Source organism: Microchirus variegatus (genome assembly GCF_963457635.1).
Source record: "Microchirus variegatus genome assembly, chromosome: 3".
Lineage (NCBI taxonomy): Eukaryota > Metazoa > Chordata > Actinopteri > Pleuronectiformes > Soleidae > Microchirus > Microchirus variegatus.
Window position 1 is genome coordinate 16,644,329 of NC_139804.1, and position 26,962 is coordinate 16,671,290.

General features: G+C 40.4%; 1 protein-coding gene across 1 annotated transcript; it reads left to right on the forward strand.

Annotated features, from left to right (window-relative positions):
- On the forward strand, positions 1–26,163 carry fam131ab (family with sequence similarity 131 member Ab; the record flags this gene model as incomplete). The annotated part of the gene is made up of 6 exons (XM_083887198.1): positions 1–31; positions 9,413–9,552; positions 16,916–17,009; positions 17,922–18,104; positions 24,130–24,261; positions 25,511–26,163. The coding sequence occupies 6 exons, from the start codon at positions 1–3 to the stop codon at positions 26,161–26,163; spliced, it is 1,233 nt and encodes a 410-aa protein (XP_083743324.1).
- Positions 26,164–26,962: the final 799 nt, after the last annotated feature.

The following is a 26,962-nucleotide window of genomic DNA, read 5'->3' on the forward strand; positions in this document are numbered from 1 at the left end:
ATGGGCTGCATCAGCTCCAAAGCGCCAGTTGGTAAGAGTTGTTGTTTTTGTTATTTATTTCATATAAAGCACGCTGGGGGAATTCTGGTTTGTTTTCGCTTTTTTTTAAAATTATTATTATTATTCATTTATTTTTAATTTATGCAGCCTTTCGCGTGTGCAGGAGCTTATATATATACATACCCATGTTATACGCACAGCATGTTGAGTGCAGACAGAAAGGTGTGTGTGATGCGAGAATGTGAGACACCTAACCTAACTGGCTGAGTCATATTTACGCACATATTAACAACAAAGCTGCGCCTAATAAAGAAAAAAATGAACAGTTTAAAGACTGCAGAGTGTGTGTTTGCATGGGTGCGTGGTGGGAATGAGCCAAGTGGCTAAACTAAACATCGCGATGCTTCGAGAGTTGCAAGGAGCTGTTTCTTTTTTTCCTTTTCTGGCAGCAGCCACAGACAGAGAGCAGAGGCAACAGTGAAGGATGCGCTGCTAAACGGCGTTTACATTAGTAACGAGGATACGACTAAGATAAGGAAGGACACGATGGTTCTGAGCGCCCTCAGCCAGTTTAGTTTCAAGGTAGGACACGCTTTTTAGGTTCTGCTCGTATTCTTATCCCAACGCGGCCGCGCACATGCTTCCAATGGGGGTATGTTTTTAATTGTGAGAACTCCTTTTGGCGTTTAGGCTCATATTCATATTAGTCGGGCTCCGTTTGGACACACACACACACACACACACACACACACACACACACACACACACACACACACACACAGATGCAGCAGTTGCAGCTTGTTGCCAAGAAACAAGCTTCCTGTTGCCTCACGGTTGTTTACACCTTTACCGTAGGTTTATGTACCATCCGCTCCACTGACGACGAGACGTCGAGCTGTGGCGCGTGACTCCACACGTTATACACGTATATGCATCCATCCATCCATCTATCAATCATCCATCCATCCATCTGTTATCTATCATCCATCCATCCATCCATCCACCCAAATCTCTCACTCAAATCAACCTGTTTTCATGCGATGAAAATATCACAAATGTCGTCATGATCCACTGTGATTTCACTGCCGCTGTGCCCCCCCCCCCTCTCTCTCTCTCTCTCTCTCAGACACACACACACACGCATACACACAAACACACGCACATACATAGATACGCATACACAAACACGCCTCACGTTTACACTCGCCTCGCGTCTCCTCCGCCTCTAATTGCTTGTGTAATCCGTCGCTTCAGCCATTCGATTTGATTTTGGCGTGTGCTTCTTTTGCATAATTACATCACATGCCAAAGTCCCCCAATAAAGGAGCAACAATCACACCTTTGCGCGGACCTTTCAAGCGCGTGTGCCCAGAGCGCGTCGATAACAGCCACCTGTTTGACTCTCCATCTGAAAATCCGCGTCTGTGTGTGTGTGTGTGTGATAATGCTATGGTTGGGCTGTAAAAAAATTAACGGACATGAGTTCAGTGTGATATCACGAATGTGTGTGTGTGTGTGTGTGGGGGGGGGTCATCTCGCCGTTGCTGGTTTTAATTGTGTTGATTCGGTCATAAGTCACTCTGGGAGATAGATAGATAGATAGATAGATAGATAGATAGATAGATAGATAGATAGATAGATAGATAGATAGATAGATAGATGGAGAGAGAGAGAGAGAGAGAGAGAGAGAGAGGTCTCTATCTGCAGTTTCCACGACAACAAGACCTATACAGTAAGGACGCTCTCCCTCTCTCTCTCTCTCTCTCTCCATATCTAAGAAAAACCAATGTCACATATAATAACTGAAACTAAAATGACGCCATCGCTTGTTTTCCATGAGGGAAGAGGAGACACTTTGGAGTGTCACAGACAGAGGAATGAAGATTAGCATCATTAAGAATTAAAGAACAAAAGACAAATTAATAAATAAACCACAGATAGATGATGACTCTGTACACCCCCTAGAGAACCACCACATCTGCAGGGGTTGCAGTAAAAAAAAAAAAGAGATGTGATCGCATAACGTGTTTGTCCATCATGTGATCGTGACCACGTGCCACTTAAACGGTACTTCTGCTGTGACTACAGCGCACTGCTGTAAAAAAATCACGGGCTGCACAGCAGTGACTTGTAGCTCCAGAGAGAATGTACGCAGTCGACTTTCACATCTACAGTATGAGGCTGTAGGGATCAGTGTGTGTGTCGCAGTGAATGAATCTGCTCAGTAGGCAGTCACTGTCAGACACAGACAGACAGAGAGGAGGAGGCTGCATGTGCAGGTCCAGGTGGAGTGTAGACTGTGGTTTTATTTGATATGATTGAAAACAAAATAATCCATAACTGTAAAGATGTATCAAGTAATGACGGCAATGGATAATAATAGTAATATTTACTACAGGTATAGATTTAAATAGATTTGATGGATTTAAAAAACAAAACAAGTGCAATCCTTTTGATCAAAATAATTAATTTGATAAGGTTGTAATAAGTCACGAGGAAAGATGTAGATCCCCATTGTGACACACAAAAAAAAATCAATGGTCAATTAGACAAGATTTGCAAGTCACTCATAAATTATACATTTTTTTATTTGTAATTTGTAATAGAAATGCTTTTTAAAAATCCCAATAAGCAACAATATTGGCCCATCACTCTTTGCCACTCAAAATCAATATATTAAAAACAATGTTTTACATCTTATGTTCAAAGTACATATATTATTTTGATATTAGCCATGAAATTCCAGAGATGAATTGAGTACATGGAACAGTAAAACAGATGTATGTAGGAGTCAGGTTTGGGCAGCTTGCAGGGGTGGTTGGCACATAGTGGGGGATAGTGCACAAAGTTTACTTTGCAGGTGCAAGTCTTAATATTATTGTCCAATCGCTGTGACATTCAGCAGCCAGCAGAGTGTCACTTTCCAAAAAACAACAACAACAAAAAAACAGTAGCCCTGCCCCCTTGGGATGATTCCAGTCAGATTGACCGTATAAGTGCCCCAGGCGCTCTCAAAGACTTACATGTTGAGATCATTTTTTTCAAATTTTGGACCCTACAATTAATTTGTATGGGTGGGCTTGCCCCAACATGATTTTGTCATAGGCACTGATGCGTACTCGGATGATATGTACGGGAATGGGAGATCGCAAGCGGACATGGCCTGATGCCGGCAGAAAAGGAAATGCTTCCACTCGATTTGATGTAAATTGTGCTAACTTTACCAGCGCTTAATTTCCGGTTTCATCATGGAAAAAGAAGCAGAAACACCTTTCTCTCGTTTCAAAATTTGCCATTTCATAGAAGAAAAGCTTCGGCTTATAGAACTCTGACCCGACCAGCCAAACGTCTCCATAAGCCATAAAGCAGCAAACGAAAGACAGAGGAAGGCATTACACAGGAAGTACTGGCTGGTTGCCCTCAGACGAGTGCCGTGTTTTGTTTTCCCTGCCTCCTCTTTCATGGGCTAAGTGGTTATAAAGCCCATGTGAAAAACTGACTTGCCGATTGCCCCCCCCCCCCTCCACCCAAAGAAAGAAAAATTATAATTCACCTACCGCCACTGGCAGCCTGTGAGTGTTTTCATGACAATCAGGTGCTGACATTTTACATGACAATCCATCCAGAACAAAACAACGGGCTGCACATGCCACTGCAAGCTCAAATGACATAGTGTGTGTGTGTGTGTGTGTGTGTGTGTGTGTGTGTGTGTGTTGCGTACAGTACATCCCTCACTCCTCTTAACAATGCTTTGATTGAGCAGGGTGAGCAGCACATTCAGTGATGCAGTGATACAGTACACCCGCAGGCACCTGATCTCATCATAGCCAATTAAATTGGCACATATTGAATTCTGCTGGTTGGCAACTTGAGCCGCTGCAGGCGCGCTAAACGCCATGACTTTGACCCGGGTGGGTGTTGGGAGATAAACTGATTGAGACAATTGTTTTCCTCTTCACGGACAGTAACCAGAAACAATTCCCTGCATTGGGGGGGTGGAAAGAGGAGCCAGGCACTGACATTTAGAGGCCTCACCATCTTAATCTGTTTGTTGTTGTTGTTGTTGTTTTTTGGCAAATGTGAGATGAAGACAGTGGCGAGCGTGAGCTTGTGTCTATGGTGTGCAGGGCAGAGTGAGCAGGACGAGGGTGCTGTACAAGTGCTGAAATGTTCTGTCCATCCATCCATCCTTCCATCCAAAAAAATCTGAATTTAAGACCAAACCTTTTGTTTATTTCAAAATGCAACAGTAAAACACACACGCAAAAAAACAGTCAAAGCAATTGACCATAAATTATAATGGTAATTTACAGCCAAACACCATATGGCAAAAGAAATGATCTTATGCAATGAACTACCACAATTCTGTCATCCCTTGCTATACATTTTTCTCTGTGAGTTGAATAAAGTATCTATCTATCTATACCTTAAATCAAGGCTTTAGAGGCAGTGGCCTATTTTCTTCTCAGAATCTGTAAAGATGTGTCAGGTACGGAAGCGTATTGCATTCACTTGAAAAAAAAAAAAAATCCTGTTTTTCTCACTAATTAATTTTCGGTTTGATTTTTTGAATAATCTTTTTTCTGTTTTTCTGACTAATATTTTTTTCCCCTGTTTTTCTGTCTAATTATTTTCCTGTTTTTCGTAGTAATTTTTTTTCTGTTTTTCGGAGTAATTTTTTTTCTGTTTTTCGTGCAAATTTTTTTCTGAGGTTAGAGAGCATTTGAAATAATAAACACATTCACTCCTTTATTGAGAGTTCGATTTATAACAACATGGATGGCTTGTTTAGTTTAATCAAGTTTTACTTTGATCTGGGTTTAAGACACTGGGAGATAGTCCTGTCTTTAAGTCACATAGATGGTATTATCATTAGTTTGTCGACTTTACGCAGGCACCTGAGGACTTTGCGGTTGTTTTAATTGACCCGCTACGGTAGATCATTTATGAGGCATGTATGTGCGGGAAGGAGTCACCATATGTGTATGCATGGATGTATATCCATGGGTGTATGGGAGTCACTTGCAGGTTGGAGGTTCTCGCGAGAGTTCTCGATAATTCAGAAAAAAAATTACTCTGAAAAACAGGGAAAAAAGATTTGCACGAAAAACAGAAAAAAAAATTACTCCGAAAAACAGAAAAAAATTACTCCAAAAAACAGGAAAATAATTAGACAGAAAAAAAGGGAAAAAAATATTAGTCAGAAAAACAGAAAAAAAAATATTCAAAAAATCAAACCGAAAATTAATTAGTGAGAAAAACAGGATTTTTTTTTTTTTTTTTCAAGTGGATGCAATACGCTTCCGTAGTCAGGTAATGAGGGCAATACACAATAATAGTAATAACTTGAGACAGCTAAAGAAGAATCTTTCTTTTCAGTTAGTTAAGACAAAACACACAAATATATAAGACAAAGTGTGAAAATAAATACATTAATGAAATGCATTCAAATAACTGGTATTACAGTAGAGGATCATATCTGTTATTAAATATAATGATGGAAGAAAAAGTAAATTGGACAAAAATATTGCCCTCCATAAAGAAAGATATACAGTGTATAACCCAGAGTACAGGAGAAATATAATAGAACAAGAAAATAATAGATAATAATATATTTTGTTTATGCACATTCACACTATGAAATACAATGCCAATTACAAAAACTCTAATAGAAGTGATATATAATAGCAGTGATATAAAATAATAAATAGAAAAAAATAAATAATATACAATCATATGCCTTGACTTAAGAGGCAATTTGCCAATTTTCTTCAAAGAAATTCCAACCGTGGGTTCACACTTCTTCCAAAAGTATATGTGATACAATTTCGTTCTGATTACTTTTCTGTTTAATATGTACATTTTTATTATTATTAAACAAATGTAGGAAAAAAAATACAAAACCAGCTAAAATAGTGGCATCATATACTGTTCACCATCTCCACTGGTTTCTAAAGATCAGCATTGGTTGACGTCTATAGTGAGTTTCCAACAATCTGGTACAAGGCATTATCTCTTTTAACATGGAGTCTTGTTATGTACAGTTGGAGGTCAAGTGTAAAGTGACTCTGTCCAGACACAGCATAGAGAAAGCACAGATGCAGCTGAGTGACAGGTATAAAGTGAGTATCAAACAGAAAGCTCTTGACATAACAAGTGATCGGTCTCATCCATCGCACTCTCAGTTTGAACTGCTTCCCTTGGGAAGACATTTACGAAGACGTCTACAAAGTATATCTGTGAGAAACCTGTTTTACAAAGTGCAATTAAATTGTATAAAGTAGAACGTCCTATACTTAATTGAATCTCAACAATACTGTCCATTTTCAAAGTATTACTTTTTATGTTTATTTTTATTAAACGATCAAATTATTTTTGTAATTTATGTAGATAATGGATGGATGGATGTTTTTTTTTTATAGCTATAGACAATATTCCACATGAACATTCATCTTTAAAGCTGTAGTGTGTAACTTTTAAATATAAGCGAATGTCAATAACATTCAAACAATTGTCAAATGTATTCAGACAATGCCGTTTGAATTTGTTTCATTGTGTTAGTAAAGTGAGACAAGTTTCAGAAGTGAATTCTATATACTGCTCAAAAGCACCTGGTCATTCAGCAGATTGTCCCTGCATGCCCCTCCTCTGCTGCTGTCTACACACAAACACTCCCTGAGTCAGGTCTGTTAGTACTGCTTGACAGAGCCTTTTTTCAGTTGAAGGACAGAGCACACAAGTAATGTAAGATGACCTCTGACCGAGACCAAACAGAGGCAGAAAAATAGCATCTCAACAACAAGAACAAGTCTTAACAAAAGTTACACAGTGTATCTTTAACCTCACCTATCCATCTATCCATCTATCCATCTATCCATCTATCATCTATCATCTATCCATCTCCATCTATCCATCTATCATCTATCCATCCACACAGCGGGTTTTATTAGCAGCAGCTGTTATAGGTGATGGAGTGCAGCTGTTTTAAAGGTTAGACTGAACTGCAGATTCCGGAGGAGACATTTGGTGGCATTTGCTCTCATGCTGGTTTCTCAGCTTTAGATGTGTTATTCGTGTTATAAAAACGTGTATTCAACAACAGAGGGATGAAACTGCTATCTGCTGTCACAGGCATGTCCCTGATTCTGTGCTCTTCATGTACTCTTCCCTCTGCAGCAGAACTAACATCATGAAATATGATAAACAGGCTAAGGTGGCTGCCAGAGCCTCACCTGCATGACCTGGCATGGCTTTAAAGTGCATGGAAGCGAGTACTCTGCGCCTGTGCTCTCATGTTATCTCACTCCATGTAGCCTTTAGAGTGTGCTGCAGTGAAAAGTTCCTGTAGTCATAATAGAGATAACGGCTAGATGGTATACTGTATAATATAGTCATCACAATAATAGTGTATTTTATTTATAACCACCTTTTGGACACTCAAGTACACTTTACAAAACAAAAAATAATAAAAAAAAAAAACATGATGACAGTAAGAGAGTAGGCTATTTTATACAACATGTTTTAAAACATTTTAATTTATTTTTAATTCTGATTCTGAGCTTTACAAGAAAAGAGGAAAGTGACTGGTCAAAGCCATTTATCTGGAGGTATTCTTACATTTTTGTGGAAAGTGAAGTGAGATAAAGCAGCATTAGCTACATTCACTTATACGGTCATCACAGCTCAGTCTCCCTGAAGCATGGGTTGGCATGGGGATTGCAACTATGACAACATGCACTAATGATTAGCCCAAAAAAACATTTTAGTTTTTTTGATGTGTGGTTTTATGAGGTACTGACATTTCATCAGTGCTGAGAGCACTATGCCCACCCCTGAACCCTGCTCTGAAAACCAATTTTAGACACAGACCCGCACTCTCACTGCAAATAAATAATAACATTTGTGCCACCTTAAATCAAATAATGACTCTGTAGTTTGAGTTCAATCTTAAGTATATGTCTTCCTTTTCATCTAGTGGTCAAACAACCTTTCCTGTCAGGCAACTGAAGTTTGCTCATTCTCCCTCACTAAAGTCTATACAGAAAATGTGCATTTTTGGCTGTTGGAGACACAGGAGCTGCTGCTTTACTGCTCAACTCAACTCAAAGTTTATTTATGGAGCACATTTGAGAACAACCAAGGTTGACCAGTGTTGTACAGAATGACGTTAAATAAAATAAAAACAGTAAAAATAAAAAAAAAGTGCTGCCTCGTTTGGTAAGTTTTTGCCAATAACACCAAATTAACAAAATATATACATTTGAATTTACTGATGGAGGCAGTAGTGGATCAACAACTCCTGTCTGCCCTGATTAATCTAAATTAATAGATTTTCTGTATGGACTTCGGAGTGGGAGGGCGTGTGATTTACACGCTTCAAGTCTATTGGCAAGATAAAGCAGCATATTCTTAAGATGTTGTCGAGCCTAGGCCTGGGCGATATATCGATTTTATGGATTAATTCGAGTTTTTTGTTCCAGACGATTTTAAAAATAAAAACATTGATTATTTTCTCGTCTTACTACGGTGCACCTTTTGCCCTCATTGGCTTCCGTGCAGAACCCCCCCCCCCCCCGTACTTGTTTCCCCTCCGGACATGCACATGGATGCACACACAGCGACGACATTGCTACCGCAAACGAGTGTGAGAATTGTGTTCCCAAGAAAGGACTAGTGTCTTCAGTGATTTGGAACTGGTTTGGGTTTGCGGCGATAGACATGGAACAAGTGACTGCACGCTGCAAACTTTATTTAAGTAGCACAGGGACAGCACCGCTGATTGCAAACGGCAAGCTACGGCTGTATGTAGGATCAAGCCGAACAGTGCCGAACTTTAGATAATTTAAGATATTTAACGATCCCAAAAACGTGGGTTAATCTCCGACAATTATCAGGGAAATGTCTAAAATCTCAATATTTAACACAGTAGTCTGGTCTGCGACTGGCATCACGCTGTCGCTGTATTTTAGTCCAGAGACTGTGACACAAACACAGAGTCTGTGCTACCGTCATGGACGTTTTTCAAATATTTTAATTACCTGACACTGAAACACTGTTTGTGTAAAACGTCATGCATTTACACATAGTACATCATATGAATAATTATTTTGTCTTAGAAAAAAAAAATATTTTTTTATAAATAAATCGGGGATTTTATTTTTAGGCCATATTGCCCAGCCCTAATACAGCCATAGATTTTATTAACTGAGCCTCATGCTCAATGGCTGTTTTGTCAATACCTCATATAACCACACCTCAAAATATGCCTTTGAAGTCGAAAGCGATGTCACACCATTAAAGTAATTGGTTTTGCGTATTTTGAAGCAAGAACAGGCTACGGGGCTACTTTTCTTTTAGTTTTACGATTTGTTCTCTTGCTGTTACCTTCTTGTGGCTCTCTTCCTCCTGACAGTGGCGATTGACGGTTCGTTGCGCGTGGACTGGAGTGCTCCAAGCTCCCTGTCTGACCTCGCGCTTTTGGGGAACACGCGGACCTGCTTGGTGCGCAGACTGATTCAGGCAGCACCTTTGGGCGCACTGGACTTCAGTCAGGTGCCCCTAATTTATCTCTCTTTCTCTTCTTCCCTCTCTTTCTCTCTGAGTTTTTTATAGTTAATAACAATTAGCAAAGCTAATCGAACTACCCTGACACCCTGTGTATTCAGTCTTCCAGAAATAAAGCTTTATGCTCCGTTTTTGCAGCCCATCCCAAGGTCCATTACTGGTTCCATGTTCTAGGAAATAGGATGCCCTCTCTACAGAGGTCTATTCTCACTGTTGAATTTTGAGATGTTCTCTATATCACTTCACCTGATGTGAGCTACATTTATTTGAGGCTACAAGCAACCCTGTGTACCATAACCTAGTTGGTCACCCTGCAGATTCGCCTAAACAGAGATGACAGTCTGAAATGAAGCAGAACATTATTTTCTCCTCTTCTTGTTTTAATAATTGCCTTATTAAGGGAGCCATCCACGTCTTTAATGTTAGAACTGGCATCTCTGCAGTTCTGTCTCAATTTTTTTAACCTGTTGGTTTCCAATTATTCGCAAGTCATTCAGAATAATTTGTCTTTGATAAGGCTTTTTAAATGGAATCATGGTGACACATGATGTGTAATGCTTCTTGTCTTTGACCAAACTCAGACATAAAGTCTTTCTCTTGAGGTGTGGTCACTGATCGGTTAGTCCCTGCAGACATGCTCAGATCCACTCGTCTGTGTGATTTGCACTTGCTACCTAACTGTTGGTTAATTCAAAAGTACTCTGCACACAACTTTTTCCTTTCTCCCAGTTTTATCACCATTTATGACAAGTTCATTAAGATTCTGTACGGCAAAGACAGGTGGACTAAAACAAGAGCCTGCTCCCATACTGACAGCCTGTTAGAGCCCTGATTTAGAAAGAATTCCATAAAAAATAAATTACTTTAATGGCTTTTAGGTGGTGCCACTACAAAGACAACCAAAGGCTTTAAAGCTTTCGCACTGACACTTCAAGAAGACCTCATGTTGTCAAAGTGGGATTTAAACCTTTTGCTTTGTAGGCAGCCTTTTTACAAGATGTGGTTCTTTTTTTTTTTTTAGTTTTCATATGTCATACCTTTACATAATGTTTTCTGGTTATACCCAGGATACTTGTGCAAGTTCAGTTTAAATACATGTATTTTTTGGTAGTAAATTGTTCTATTCTAAAAGATTCACACCTCTACTTAGATTGATGGTTCGGTTTTCTCAATTGTGGTTTCTGCATGTCACTGGAACATCACTGAAATTTTCCAGCAGAAAGTTCAAATGTGTCTTTTTTCAGCTTTGTTTTTTTTTTTTTAATGGTTCAGGACACAAACTGTGTACATGCAGCCCCCATGCATGTAAAAAAACCAGATTGTTTTTCTATGGTGTGGGTGGCTGGGTGGTTTACAAACCACTGTAATGGTGAGATAAAGCTGCAAACATACATTTTGTTGACGTGAGCAGGCATAGACTTTGTGAGGTGTTAAGTGGCTAAAATCTATCTTACCTTGTGTCCCAAGGAACAGCCTTGTTATCATCCATACATCAGGCATATGACAGATTGTGTCAAAAACAGCTGAACTACCCCTTTTACAACAAATATTGCCTGTGCTGTTGATTATAATGATGGTGAGTCCACCTTTTCTCTGTTACACTGTACATCATCGTGCACCATCTGGGTGTGAATGCGATGTGAGTGAGAGGCCTGTTATTGAATACTGGTGATGGTGTGAGACAGGTTGATCTGATAATTTACACTTCAGAACCTCACCCCCACCAACATAAAAACCTTAACTACAGAGGGTCACATTATTTTATTAATGAGGGAATCACTTGTGATTTGTCTGTATTCACAATTGAAAACTGACACACTGAGCATTTGCAAATGTGATACACACTCTAATTGTTTTCCTTTATACTGTATCTTTCAGGGTGATGCAAGAACTGGAATTGAATTTGGTGCTGAAAGATTATCATCTGTGACGCCCATGTTAGTGGGAGAGTGGTATCAGCAGTAAGGAAAAAGCAAGAATGTGTGTGAGGTGTGGGTTGGTGTGTTAAGAGATGGGGAACTCACAGAACCAACAAAGCAACAGGCATGTGTTTTGCAGTTGAAAAATGACTGTTGGTTTTCTGTAACACTAACATTCATCATCACACTCTCCAGTGTCTATGTTCACCAGACCATTAATATTTTAGACTTCTTAACATTATGCGTTAAAGTGATAATTTGGATTTTTTTTTTAAATTGTGTGGTTGCTTGAGGTGCTGAGACACAGTACGTGCACAGTAAAATCTGTGCCCACTTAAGTCCACAGTATGTTTAGAATGTGTCTGCTGCTTCATTTTGCTGATAAACACGCTTCTCTGACTGTAAAATATAGTCTCGTTTGCTCTGTAAATCGCTCACTCCCTGCAACAAAGTCCGTAGAGAAAAGCAATAATTTTACATCAAGGCACACAGGAGTTGTTGATTCACTACTGCCTCCACCAGTACGTTCAAATATGTTATTTTGTGACTTTGGTTTTTGAAATCCTTTATATGTGTTTACCCAAGTGAAATAAGTCAAACGAGACATCAGGAGACCAGTGATTCCTGTAAATCCATTATCTAAAAACACAGATTTTGTCTATGGACTTTGGTGTCGGTGAGTGTGCTTGTAGTTAATTTAAAAAAAGCCAGCTTACAGAGGCATAATGTAAACTTAAAGCTCACATAGAGTGGTCCTGTTTCACATATATGTTAGTTATGGAGGTCTACTTACATACATTAACTTGTTTTTATGGTCAAAAACCTCCTAGTTGCTGTGAACTAGCCGATAGAAATCCTCTTTTCTGACGGTATTTTTCTGGTGCGAGATTTCAGAGTGAACTTTCACCCCCAGAAGACAGAGTCTTGTGATTGGCCAGTACTATCCAGCACATCCGTTCTCAGAAGCGCAGCGCCCCCCTCTGGAACGGCGGATGCACTGCTCCTCATTATCAAAACATTGTTTTAACAGTGTTTAAAAATAGCTTCGTCACGACTCCCCGCCGCAGTCCCTTTTATGACTTTAAACCGGAGTCAGACCCAGAGTCAGAAGACACTGTTGCTCGTGAAACACCTCCACAACGGACGTTATTCTTCTTCTGCGGTTCAATGTACTCAACCGGATGTGCCCGGACTACCGCCCGGAGCAGGATGATCGGTTGTTCAGGAGAACCGCTGCTTACGTAACTATTACGGGATTTTCAGTGAATTCGTTGAGCCCCGAGATTACAATAAAACACAACGTTCTCAGCAATGGCTGAACTGTTTGTTTCGAACCGTCAGGCTTCATAAACAAGGTAATGACGCAGATACACACCAAAAAAACAGCGATAATAGGAACTTCCGGTCTAGTTCCGCTTTAAGAAGCCTTAAAATGTATTAGCTGAGCCGTTTATTAAATGGCTAACTTGTGTCACCACTGGCAGCCATATTTACAGCGAGAGTGAGCCTTCATGCCTCTGGTTGATTCAGACTGGTTCAAACAAAAAATGTGAATTCTCATTTTAGGGGAAAATCCTGCATGTGTATTTTTTTTAAATTAGGGCTGCAGATCCTATAACTGTCTTGCAAATGATGATGAGAGTGATGATGATGATGATGATGATGATGATGATTCCACCTTGCCTTCATTACACTGTACATCATTGTGCACCATCTGGGTGTGAATGTGATGTGTTGCAGTGAGAGAGCCAGGCGATGATTAGCAGAGCCTAAGTGATCCATTATGAAACACAGCCTCTCAGTCCTCAGAGATTAAGCTGGCATAGATTTTATTCGGTGAGCTTGTTTTAAAAGAGGCTAAAATCAGTTTTTCCTTGTGTCCCAGATGGTAGCCATATTTTTTTCTGCTCAGTTTGTGGCTGTTTGTCTCAACAAGACAACAAGCTTTGTGTGAGAATACGTAGACTACAGGTGTTGAAGGGAGTTCTGTCATAAGGGAATTTATGTTACCCAAAACGCAAAGAAATGTGCACTGAACCAAAACTGCTCTACTACTTTTTAATAATCATAGGGTCATTTCTTGTTTGAGCAACAGGCAACAGCAACAGCAGAGGAGACGTAATATAACCCTGGCTGAATCTTTGTTTCTCTCCATCCAGGAGAAAAGTATCCACATTGGCATATACTTTTTACAACTTGGTCTATACTGACGATACTGTGTCTCTACAGCAAGCCCTAAATGTTACTCCTCTGGTTGACATAGGTTTGAGAGGGGTAGTGAGACTTTTTTGATTTGGTAATGTTCTGCATGTATGACCCATAGTTGCAGGTCGCTGAAGTTGTTGAAAATGTAAAGTATACATGAATATACTGTATGCACCGATGTTATCTAACATAGCCAGTATTTTAACCAGTTTGTTTATTATCGTATTATATTACTTTTTTTTTTGCATATAGTCCCTTTAATGTTAGGAGGAATCTTAAATTAGGTTTTATGTTTGAGATAATCAATGCATATGGATTAGCATGTGTGTCTGTATACACTGCATGCATGTTATTGTGTAGTAACAAGATATGCTTCAGTGGACACATTCAATTTCTTCCTGTCTTCCTCTGTTGTTCAGTAGGGTAGTAGAGAAGCAGAGGAGGGAGGTGATGAGAGATGAAGGAGCAGAGTCAACAGCTAGTGCTGATGTGTGATACAGATTTGGGCCGTGGTTTTTAAAAACTCATAGTGATATACGAATTCTTCAATTTTTCCACCTCCAAACTGCAGGAATGTCAAGTTATCTTTACGAGCTGTGTTCTTATACATGTCGCTAAAATACCATTGCTGTCACTATAGGATAAGAAATATCAAGCGTAGACGAGGCAGCGAGCAGAGTGAGACGTTTTAAGGTTGGGTAGCCCCGAAGATGTATAAAATCCTTCCACACTACGCAGTGAATTCTCTGGGCGACCATTTGACAAGAAATGAAACACATTCAGCCGTGGGTGGAACTACATTACCTGCCTGACATCTGGTTTTTAATAGAAGACCAACACTATACATCACTGAAATGTTCCTCGTATGTCTCCCCCATATTATCCTCCCTCTGATCTGTGAGCTGCTCTGCAGCACAAGAGGATTATCATCATCACAGTTTGCAGTGGCTGCTGATGTCGTCACCAGTTCAGGATCCCCCTTCTCTCTTCTCTCCTGCAGGGCACGTCTTAAAGACTGTAGTGGAATTGAAAGAACAAGGTCAGGGTGACCTCATCAGTGAAACATTGGGAAGATTTAAAGTTGGGATAGGGTAACATGTTGGGCATTTCTGAATTATATGCTGTCCTCAAACCTCATCAAAATGTAAATTAAGTGATCTAAGGGAGAATTAGACTTTTGCTCTACGTTTATCAAACTCTCAACGTGGGGATGCATTTCTTAAAAATGACAAGAAAAAATTTGAACATAATGTAGTAGCTTTTTTTAAGATTTTATAACATGTTATTTTTAACATCCATCCATCCATTATCTACCGCTTTATCCTCCACAGGAGGGTCGCAGGGGGTACTATGCTTATCTCAGCCGAGTTAGGGTGACAGGCGGCGTACACCCTGGACAGTTCACCTCCACCAGGGCCACATATAGAGACAAATAACCATTCACCCACACTCTCACACCTACGGTCAATTTGGAGTGTCCAATGTACCTATTCCCCATATTGCATGTTTTTGGACTGTGGTAGGAAGCCAGAGAACCCAGTGAAAACCCACGCACACACAGGGAGAACATGCAAACTCCATGCAGAAAGGCTGAAACAGACTTAAAACACAATAAAGCATCCACAAAAAAATCCAGAAGTTAATTCAACAACAACAAAAATTACCAAATAATCTGAGGTTGAGAATCAAAGACCAGCTATTTTTTACGCAATCTTGACGACTACATCTATACTACTTGAGAATGATTCATCAATCTAAAAACTATCAGGTTTACTCATTTTTTTAGGTTTCAATTCACTTGTGTAAATCTAGTGCTGCTCCCAAATGAACCCTTGCATGTTGCTGAGGTGCTTGCGGCCATACGACTGGAAACAATCTGTACCACCAGGTGAGATGTACTTGTCTGCCTGAAGCTGTCATTAAAGGGCTCAGTCAGCCATGTGTGTTGACCCATATTAGGTAACAACAACAAGAGCATGAGTGCAGCATGTGGCCTTTGCTGTTGACGTGTATGTTTCCCACGTAAGTCCAGGTAGGGCTAAAAAAAAAAAAAAAAGGTTAGTGGATAAAGGAACTATAGTCAACACCTGATACTCCCTCTGTGGTTCGACTTACAGTGTGCAGACAGAGTTTATCCAACTCTAGCCCTGTCACTGTCTGGTTCTGCCAACTCACTGCTAGGAAATGACCTATCTGTTCATTTGGACAAGCTCCATCACTTTTTCTTTCAAGAGGTTTTATTACATAATACATTCTGACTTTAAAAAACAAAAACAAAAAACTTTTCATTCACAGCTTTTGCTATCCCAGAGCTCTGTCCACATGTGTACATATGATGTGCAAATACCAAAATGTGTGCTTTATTTTATCATTATTATTCTGTGTGTTTAAAAACCTGACAGCTTAGTAAAGAGAGAGGGACAGTATCATTGTCCAGATGGAAGCAGTTTAAATGAGGAAGTGAGTGGATGCCTCTTGTGACGGTGATCATGTTTCTTGGTTGTGATTCTGTGTATATAACAGTAGTGATCCCAACAGTTTGCTGGCTGTTGTTACAGTTACATGTTGAGACACTTTCAATGAGTGTACAATAAAACAGGTGGAGATCAACAACGATGCCCAGAATGAGACAGAACCAAATGTTTGAGGACCTGTTTAAGTGTAGGGCTAAGATTTGAATTATGATTAGGTTAAAGGGTTAGGCATTATCTGGTTATAGTTAAGATTGGGGATACAGCATTGTTTAATCAATCAGAATCAGAATACTTTTATTGTCATTGCACAATGTACAGCGACATTTTAGCAGCAACCGAGTGTCCACACAACATAAATATAGTAACAAAGTACAAAAATAAATAGATAAATGTGTCCAGTGTTTTTGTATACAATATGGTGCAATGATACGGTTTATTGCTCATTTGTCCTTGAGTGGTGTGTGTGTGTGTGTGTGTGTGTGTGTGTGTGTGTGTGTGTGTGTGTGTGTGTGTGTGTGTGTGTGTGTGTGTGTGTGTGTGTGTGTGTGTGTGTGTGTGTGTGTGCGTGTGTGTGAATAGCTATGTGGGCTTGCAATGCATTCATTGCTGGCATGCAAACTATATTTGTGTAAAAACTCTGATTAGTGTCTGAAAAAGAACCAAAAAAAATGTATAGTCAGAAAGTAGATCACGCTGCTGAGTTGAGCCCCTTTTATCCAAAGGATCACACTTTTCTCACTCTTGTCATTGCAGGTGAATGCTGACGACACTGTTGAAATGTTACCAAAATCAAGAAGAGCTCTTACCATTCAAGAGATTGCTGCATTAGCACGATCTTCCCTGCATGGTGAGTGCAACATTTAACACACAAGCTTCTTTAATGCACTTTACCTGCAAGCATTATGCAATTTTATTATAGACTGATGAATTACTTACTAAATACTTACTAAAATCTGAGCTAAAAGTGAGCTAGTGGACAGGAATTTGGCTTGTAAGTGGAATGAGTTCGAAGCTGAAAATATCAATACCTGATGCATTGGATAGAAGATTCCTTAAAACAGCTTGAAAAGTATTGACTCATACTGACACAAACAATTCACATGGTGCTGCACCAGATTCTGTAGGCTCATTATATGCCACCCGTCGTCTCTGCGTACTAAATTTATTTTTGTAACTTGGCAACAGTGAGCAAGATGTACAAAATGCAATAAAAGACAACTCTTCACATTATCAGAACACTTCTCATGCATCTGCATGGTAATCTGTATCATGAGAATCTGAATGCAAGGATATTATTTCAACTGAAAATGCTGTATACATAGATTTATCATCAGTCAATTTGTCAGCGATGATAAGTCCAAGTTTACTCTGTTACAGACATCCCAATCATTTCGTACTGACTTTAACACTGGAAATCTCATTGCCTGAGCCTTTTTGGTGTGACAGAACATCACAGCACTTTTATTGGTGTATTTAATGTCAAATGTAGCTGCTACACACAGAACAAACAGGCAAGAGCTGCTTGAGACCAGCACCGTGCTATAACTACAGGGTACATCTATATGATGGTGCATCCAGTGTTACAGCCATTCAACTGTTTGGACAAGTCATCAATATGAAGATGAAAAGAACAGGGGACAAATACACCTTGTCTCACAAGACTGTCAACACCAAATGGAGATGACACATAGCACACAATGAACAATGTGTGATCCTATGAAGCTATGCTGTGGCGTAACCTTTAATGTTTGCCTTGTAGGTATTTCCCAGGTAGTGAAAGACCATGTGACAAAGCCCACAGCAATGGCGCAGGGCAGAGTGGCCCACCTGATTGAGTGGAAAGGCTGGTGTAAGCCGATAGACACTCCAGCAGCCCTGGAATCAGACTTCAATTCTTATTCTGATCTTACTGAGGGAGAACAGGAGGCACGATTCGCTGCTGGTAAGACCTATATAATGTTATTATTATTATTATTATTCTGGTGCCATGTGTAGAATTTGTTTGTTACACAAATATTGTAATGTCCTAATGTCCTTTAGCCTTTTCATAACCACAACTATGACAAAGGCCTCGTGTTAATATACAAATCAATGGTGAATGTTCAGCAGGGATGATGGTAAGTATATTAAATTTTAAAAAAAACATCCTAACAAAAGCGTAAATATTTAAAACTGTATTAGGTCAATTGCAATCAATACTGGTGATTATAAAAGATTCCACAATGATGAACTAAATGATGCCTTTTAAGATGAAAAACAGTTGGAGACTGTAATGTAAAATTATACTCCTGCAATTTTGGAAATAGAAATAAATTGTGATTTATTTACCTCTGATTTGAAAATCGGTTTTGTTGCCAAGTAGGTATAATCATCTATGCATGATGTAAATATATCATCAACTAAATCTATGCCTATCTTATAGTTATGTCTGTTATTGTGTCACCTTCCTACATGAGTTTACGCCACAGCACATAGGAGTTGTTGATCCACTTCACTCCACTAGTTTCCTCCTTTAAATATGTTCAAAAGTGTTATTTTGTGACTTTGCTTTTACAAATCCTTCGTTCTGATTTATTTATGTGACAAACTTACCAAACAAGGCAGCAGAAGACCAGCAGCGCCTGTGTCCCTGTCAGCTAAAACCACTGACTTTCTCTATGGACTTTGGTGTGGGAAAGTGAGCTGTTCACAAAATTAATTTTCCAGTTGGAAAAAGTTGTATAATGCAGAGATAAAGTGAACATATCTTAAAATATCTTAGAATTAGTACTCCACCATCTCCTCTGTTTTCACCCACTTACTTCAACTTTTGCATTTCTGCTATTTCCATTCCTGCTCTCTGCATTTCCCTCCTCTTTCCCATTCACACCCCTCAGTCTTCTGTCTCTTTCCGTTATCTTTTATTCTTTCATTTTCATCCTGGCCCTCCTGATGCCTCTCCCCTGCTCACTTGCTCACCCCCTGCAATGCAGACTCTCAAGGTTAATTTGCACAGTAAGGCTTCGCTCCTGGCCATAGCCATAGTGACTGAGCGCTTTTCCTCTGTGCCTCCTCTTGTCCGCCTTTCTTTCTCAATATTTACATGACTTTTCCTACAAGATCCATTTAAGTTTTCTCTGGCTCTCAAGACAAATTTGTTTGAATGTTAAAGTTCAGAGAACCTAAAGTGATTTTTCAGATTTGGAAGATGAAACAATCAGTGCATTGTTTAAAGACTGAAGTCCTTTTACACCATGGGTAGCCTTTTGATACAAGTTTCTTTGAACCTGGCCTTATACATCATATGATGGACCTTTAATAAAGAGAAGTTAATGCAGAAGTGCCTTGAATCTGTATTCTCGACGAACGAGCAAAGAAGTTGTTTTTGGTGTACTGTATCATTAGAATCATTTAATTTAAGATTTGTTCACAGAATCGAACAAGGGTCTTTCTGCATGGAGTTTGCATGTTGCATGTGTGTGTGGGGATTCTCTCTGGGATCTTCCTCCCACAGTCTAAAAACATGCAATAGGGGAATAGGTCACTCTAAATTGATCGTAGGTGTGAGAGTGAATGGTTGTTTGTCTCTATATGAGGCCCTGCAATGGACTGGTGAACTGTCCAGGGTGTATCCCGCCTCTCGCCAACAGTGTCAGCTGACATTGGCACAGCCCCCCTTGCGACACTAGAAAATGGATGGATTGGGGGACATTCACAAAATCATTCAGTACTTCCTGCATAGCCGGGAAGTACTGGCTATGTTCAGTTCAGTACTGGCTATGTTCAGTTCAGTGACTGTGTCAGACTTTGTCTGACACAGTCACTGAACTGAAATTTGGCTCACACTTGCAGGCTTTCGGCAGTGCTGTCGCTAAATACACCAAACCCCTCTGTTTAATAAATTAAATATACATTTAGGATAAGAGGTGATTCTAGAGTCTGAGTCCAATGAAAAATGTATGACTTCAAAATATATTTTTTTTCAAAATGAATGAAATAACATGGGAAAACCTTGTAATTAAAAAGTATGTGCCAATATAAATATATAGAACAATAAAATACTGTAAATAACTGAAAAAACATATATAAACTGAGTAAAAAAGATATGTACACTGCAAATAATCCTCTTCATTTTCCAACTTGCAGAATGATAACTTCACAGAGGTTAAAGTGAGGTGGGGCCCCTTTAGGGAGGTTTCCTACTGAGATGTCATTGCGAATGGCCCATTGTTGTTTAAGGGGGACAGGGAGGCGGCTGGTCACTGCACATTTCAGTTAAAACAGCCCTCAGGTTCCGAGTGTCGGGGGCCCCCTATCGGCTCGGGGCCCCAAGCAGTTGCCTGCCTTGCCTGTTCACAAGCTGCGCCTCTGGTCGTGACAAATAACTGCCTCTCTGGTCATTGGCTTTTTTAGTCCACTCTTGCTTCACTGATACATCATTATATATCATTGTCGAATCACTGTAAGGATTGTTGTCGCAGACTCCTCCTCGTTTTATAAATGCCTGAGCTGTCGCTTTGTCGTCAGGGTCAGATTTAACCACCAGAACCCTGCACCCTGCAATATTTCTGACTCTCCCTCCCCCCCCTCCTCTACCTAACTCAGTTCTCATTTGTCTAAATCAGGCATTGGGGCGGAGTTATCCTCAGAACATTTTAGTTATGTTTAGTTATGCGTTAAACCATCCAAATAGAGCTTTCAGACAACTCAGTCCACATTGCCAATATTTTCATTGGACTAAGTGCACCAAACAAAGTTGGACACCAACTCGCCATCAAGACACTGCTATGCTAACTTCTAAGCACCAAGCATCAGGCCCATCTGTCTCCAATTGTTACTGCAACATGTGTGAGTCTGCTATCAAAGAGTCAGTAAAGTAGGTTATGCATAGGACATGTACACTGTGTGACTGGCAGCTAATACCCTTCATTAGGTGCAGGATTACAAGTATGATGATGGACAAGCTCATAGTCAGGCCCAACCCAGCTCTTGCAAATATGGTTACAATAAAATATGGTTGGTTGGAGACACACAACACCTCAACCTCTCCATCAAGAACCTGCCAGTAGCACTGGCTCCTTTTTATTTTTGGCAACTGTTCCCTTGTAGATCAGTGATGGTGTTACTGTGGGTAACACTGTGTCAGTGTCAGAGAGCACATTAGTACGTATAAGGGAGAATGTGCGAATGTGTGAAAATATTCTTTGGTGTGAACAAAATCTGGCTCAGTCTGTGTGTTAGCAGGTCAGTCTAATAATAATTAAGAGGACACACACACACACACACACATACAGAACATTGTGGTGAATCCTGAAACCAAGTTTTTATTTGTGGTAAACTTGTTGTAAACTACACTAAAAAATGATGTCATAATGTGTCACTCAACAATTTCCTCTCTAATTTATATAGTTCAACAAACAAACAAGCAATTTTTTTAAGTGAACATGAGTAGGGTACATGGCTGAAAAGTTTGTGAACCACTGATTTAGAGCTTGTTTGTAACGGAACACAACATTTTAGGTTAGTATTGGAACAGATTTAGAATTAGATTGAAATGAATAATACTTAATATTTCATGGCAAATCCTTTGCTGTGCGTCGTCTTGTTTCTTTAGATGTTTCATCAAATGAGCTACTTTCCTCCTCTTCTTGAAACACATTGTGAACTGCTTCTTGCCGAATACCTGCTCAGCTCACTTGAACATATGTGGTGCCCAGCAGTATCACAGCAGTTTTTACAGAAACCAATAGGAGTACACAAAGGCAGCGTTGGACTGACACCCAATACTGGTATCGGTGCCTCCTTCGTCATGACATTGTACTGTATATACAGTATGTGGATATGTCATCAGTTTTGTTGAATTAAGAAATGGCTGGTCCAGGGAATGCTTTCATGAGAGTGAGCATCTTCACAATGTTCAGGAGAAATGCTGTTTACATAACTGGACCGGGTTTTTTCAGAGATCTCGCTGAGCCCGCTGAGCTGAACTGTTTGTTTCGAACCTTCAGGGCTTCGTAAACAAGGTAATGATGCAGATACACACTAAAAAAAAACGTTAATTGGAACTTCTGGTCTAGGTCCGCTTTAAGATTTATGTGTTGATGCTTTGAACAATACACAATGAAGGATTAATTCAAAAAAGTGGGTCCTTACATACAAGAGAACAGCAATACAGATCTGAGTGTAGCTCAACCTTTTTGGGTTGAGGTAGGTCAGTGATATACAGATTTAAAAAGAATCTGCAGGTCAAAACTCTCTTTCTTTCTCGCTTAAAAGAATTGCGCCAGTCTTTCAAAGAGCAGCATGCATGACTGCATTTGTCATTTGTCAGAAGACATGCCAGCGTTTGCAGAGTAGAGTTCAGGGATCAGCTACAGTGTAAGATGAATTAGTCCATCGATCGCTCTCTGTGGGAGACAACGCATGAATACTGAACAAAAACCAGAGACGAGTGACTCAGATGGGGGAGACTGAGAGTCAGAGAGATTGAAATCAAAATTAGAAGTGAGGGACAAGGCTGAGGGATTCGTCAGTAAAAGAAACAGGAATGGTGAGTACGAGGGGAGCTAGGTGAGTCGATAGAGCATTTTATTAAGAGAGCGGCTTGGAAGAAAAGCATGACATGAAGAAGGCGGTTGATGAATAGGAGGGAATACAAAACAGATGGATAAGAGAGACTCAGGCAGGAGAAAGGGAGAGTGGGACTCAGTCAGCTGCTGATGATAATTGCCGGTGATTGGTGTCGTGGACCTTGTGGTTTACTAGCTCTGGCACATGCTGAGTCACCTCCAGTCAAACACACGGACACTGATGTTGTCTCTTTGTGTGTTTACATGCATGAGAGTGTGCATGTATGTATTTAACTGAAATATCTTATTCCAACAACCAATGATTTATAAAGGAAAATCATGAAAATTTACAGGGGTGCCCAAACTTTTGCATACCACTGTATGACTACACGAGTGTAAGGACAAGAAAGAAACAGAATAACCCCCCCCCCCCCCTATATTTTTTAAGTTATTTCATTTCAAATCTTAAGAGGATATTATATCCAGTTGTTTCATGTCTTGTATATGTATTGTTCTGTGTAGCAGTGTAGCTCACAACAATAGTATCTGTGCTCATGCAGAGACGTGTGGTTTCACTGACAGCTTAGACCAGGAGGGGGTTGTTCTATGTAAATGTGATGATTCTGTCTCTTCGCTCTCAGAAAGTTTTTTAAATTAGTGTTTCAATGTGTCAATAATCTTGCCTCTCTCGAAACTAAGATACGACAATAAGCACAGAGCACTGTGAAATACTGCACCACCGCTCTCCATTTGGACAATCTGCTTTTTCTGTAAGAGGCTGACAATGATGGAATTCACTATGAAATCAAATCAATTTCAGATGTAAAATCTTTTACTTTGAAGGTTAAATGTCATCTCAAATCAAATCAGAGCTGTCCTCATTTTTAGCTAAACTTATTTGTTATAATTGTTGTATGGTTTATGTGTGTATGTGCTTTATGACGTATTTCATAGCATCACATTGTCAGCTTTATAATGTATCTTACAAACAAAAGCCCAACCAGGGACTGTAGTAGTAAATAGGCAATTCACAAAAGAAAATCATAATCACAATGAGCTTCATCGATTGGTAATATATCAAAACAGTGTGGATGCACGTCTATTTTTTTTTTACAAGACAAGGATTTTAAACTACACATCATTATTTCCACTTCTTTATTTTTACTTCTCCCTTATTTAAGGATTTTTCAGGATTAATCAATGGCCGTGACATTCTTCTCCTGACATTTTGCTGTAATAGTCACTCTGCACAGAAATGTCCAACACTACTCAGTGCTCGCAGCTTCTCACTCAGACCTGCCAACGAAAAAAAAAACAAAAAGAGCTACATGTACTTGTTACCATGCCAACCATCTAACAGCTTGCATATACATACTGTATATATGAGTGTAGCTAATGTGCAATCATGTGTGTTCCAAGGTGTGGCAGAGCAGTTCGCCATCGCGGAGGCTAAGCTGAGAGCATGGTCCTCTGTGGATGGTGACGAGTCCAACGATGACTCATATGATGAAGACTTTCTGCCTGCCAACGAGCCTAGCACACAGAGCACAGGTACACACACGTACACACACACTACAATAGCCGAGGTGAGGCTAAATCATATTTATTGCTTTCATATTGTCCTCTTCTGTCAAACTCCCTAACCCTCCTTCTCTGTCTGTCTGTCTTTGTCCTAGTGCCCTACTTTTCATCCGCTCCCGACATTTTTTTTTGTTCCTCAGCGCAATATGATATCCCTCCTGCAAGTTTAATATGATTGCCTTTGCTGCATAGACATCGTCTGTGTGAGGATGATCTGTGAGGGGGTGACCCTGTGTGTGCGTGTGTGTGTGCACCAATGCTTTCACTTTGATTACACTGAACCACCATTAACCTGTACAGCCAATAATACTCTACCTGGCAATGTTGCTATTGTATATAGTGATATGCTACTGCCAAAGCAGTGTTTCCCAAACATTTTATGTAGGGACCCACTTTTTAAAGATGACAAACTGTCGTGACCCAAATCACAATAGAAACTGGGACAACAGCACCTTTGTGCATATAATGTAGTGACTAATTTACAGCCATGTTTTGATTTGATAAAAAAATATATATTTATTTTATGTATGTTATGCAGAATATACTGTATACACCCGAATCTGAAAAACAAGGGGAACATTCTGCAAATTTGTTTGGGGACCCAAAAAATTCACCCCCAACCCAGACTTTCAGAATCACTGCTCTATAGATTTTGACTTTCAATACTTTAGTACTGTTTGGTTTTTATAAAGCATAACACTCTGCAGGACAATGGTTTGTATCAGGTTTTTTGGTGACCACATTTTTTATTAGTTTATTCTTTTTCCTTTACAATCACTAAAGGGGATCTAACAAGTGAAACAAAAATAAACATAGAAAAATATAGGTGAATACGGCATACCAGTAGGGATATATTGTCTGACAGACATCTTAAAGTCAGTGCTAAAAGTAACACAATGTAGGATTTCAACCTTCAGCAAACGTATCCAAGATTATTTTGACGTTACATCAAATTACTTAGATTATCTTGCTGGTCCTATTAAGCATTTTTTCCCCTGTTCCTCAGCTCCATTTATTCTTATCATAAATCATTTGCGATTTCATGCCAAGTAGGTTCTGCTTGGTGCAAAATGGTGGCTGATTAAATGTACGTTACACGGTCCCTAGCGGACCTCTGTGGGCACACAGACACAAAGTATGAACCAGGCATAACTCTACATTTTAATTGTTTTCTTTGTCTCCTGGACTTCACATTTACAGTCTGTATCCCTCTCTTTAGATGTGCCCTCATATCCTCCATACTTGAAGGACCTAATCCACAGCCATCTTTGCCAGCATCTAAGTCTACGAGGTCCCTGCTGCGAGGGTGGAAGTGGAAGTGGTGAGGGAGGTGGCAGTGGAGAGCCGTCCCCCACGGCAGGCTCCCCAGATACCCTGTGCTCCAGCCTCTGCAGCCTGGACGAGCACCACCCACTGCTGCGTGACCTGGGTGGCCACCGTGGCACCCACTCCCACAGCAACGCCGCCGAGCTTGCCGCAAAGATCCTGTCAGCGCTGCAGGGAGGGGAGGAGCTGTTGGCCCGACTGCAGAGAGTGGGGCAGAGTGGGCCCGGTGGGGGGGACTGTGTATTCCACAGCTTGGGTGGAGGTGGGCGGGGCGTTAGGCCCTGCAGGGGTCAGGACTCTCCGTGCTACTCCATGTCTTACTCTGAGACGTACCTGTCACCAGGCGAGGACGACGACACCCCCTGCAAGGACTATGAGAACACCTTGTGCCAGGTGGAGGCGGAGGCAAACGGGGTGGAGTTCCCGCCTAACTACGACCTACGCCGGAGGGTCTCTGACGTGGCCTCCTCTGGTGTGGTGTCACTAGATGAAGAGGATGAAGAAGAGGAGGAGGAAGAGAGGGCAGGCGAACCAAACAACCAATGAGTCCTCTCTTTCCACATCAGCATTTCATGCCTCCAAACTGTTTCAAGCATTTTCTTTTTTTGCATCATCCCCCCTCCACGGTGTTTTTTCAAATATTAACAGTTGCGCATGTATTGTTTTTTTCCTCTGTAAAATGTAAATCATCTTCTTCGTCATTGCCTTACTTGCAGCAGGTTAAAACTCCTCCTCTCCACTTCACATCTGCTTCGCCCTCCTCCAGCGTATCAACACTAATTTCTTTGAAGGCGTCCAAACAATCTTTTTTATTAGTGTGAGAACAGGAGAATTGGATCGGTGACAACAATAACAGTGATGTACTTGTGGTCACAGCTTTTTGGCCCCATCCCTCGTGTGAAAAGTGACTCCAAAAATTGATGCTGTGTTGCTAGGCAGACAGAACGGCAAGCAGACAGAATGACTAAGTCCACAACTCTGACTTTTCTCTTGTGCATGCGTTTCGCAAGTGCTGACGTCGATGGGCGGACGGGGTCTCGAGCACGGTTTATAATCTCAGCTCTTCTGTATAACCCACGCCCATCTCTCCAGCATCTCCCCCAGTGGGGGGCGGGGGCAGGTCGACACTGCATCCTTGGACCTGCCCCTACCTCCTCCACTTCTCCCTCCCTCCCTCCCCCACTCCTTTGCAAGAGACAAAATCGCATCCTTTGGGCATGGCTTGCTGAGTTTGCCAAAACTATTTAACCCTGTCACGTTCAATTATGAGCAAATGCTGGAATGTCTTTAAAGTGACAGGGCATAGTATGTATTTTAAGGTAAAGTTTAAAAAAAAATATTTGTC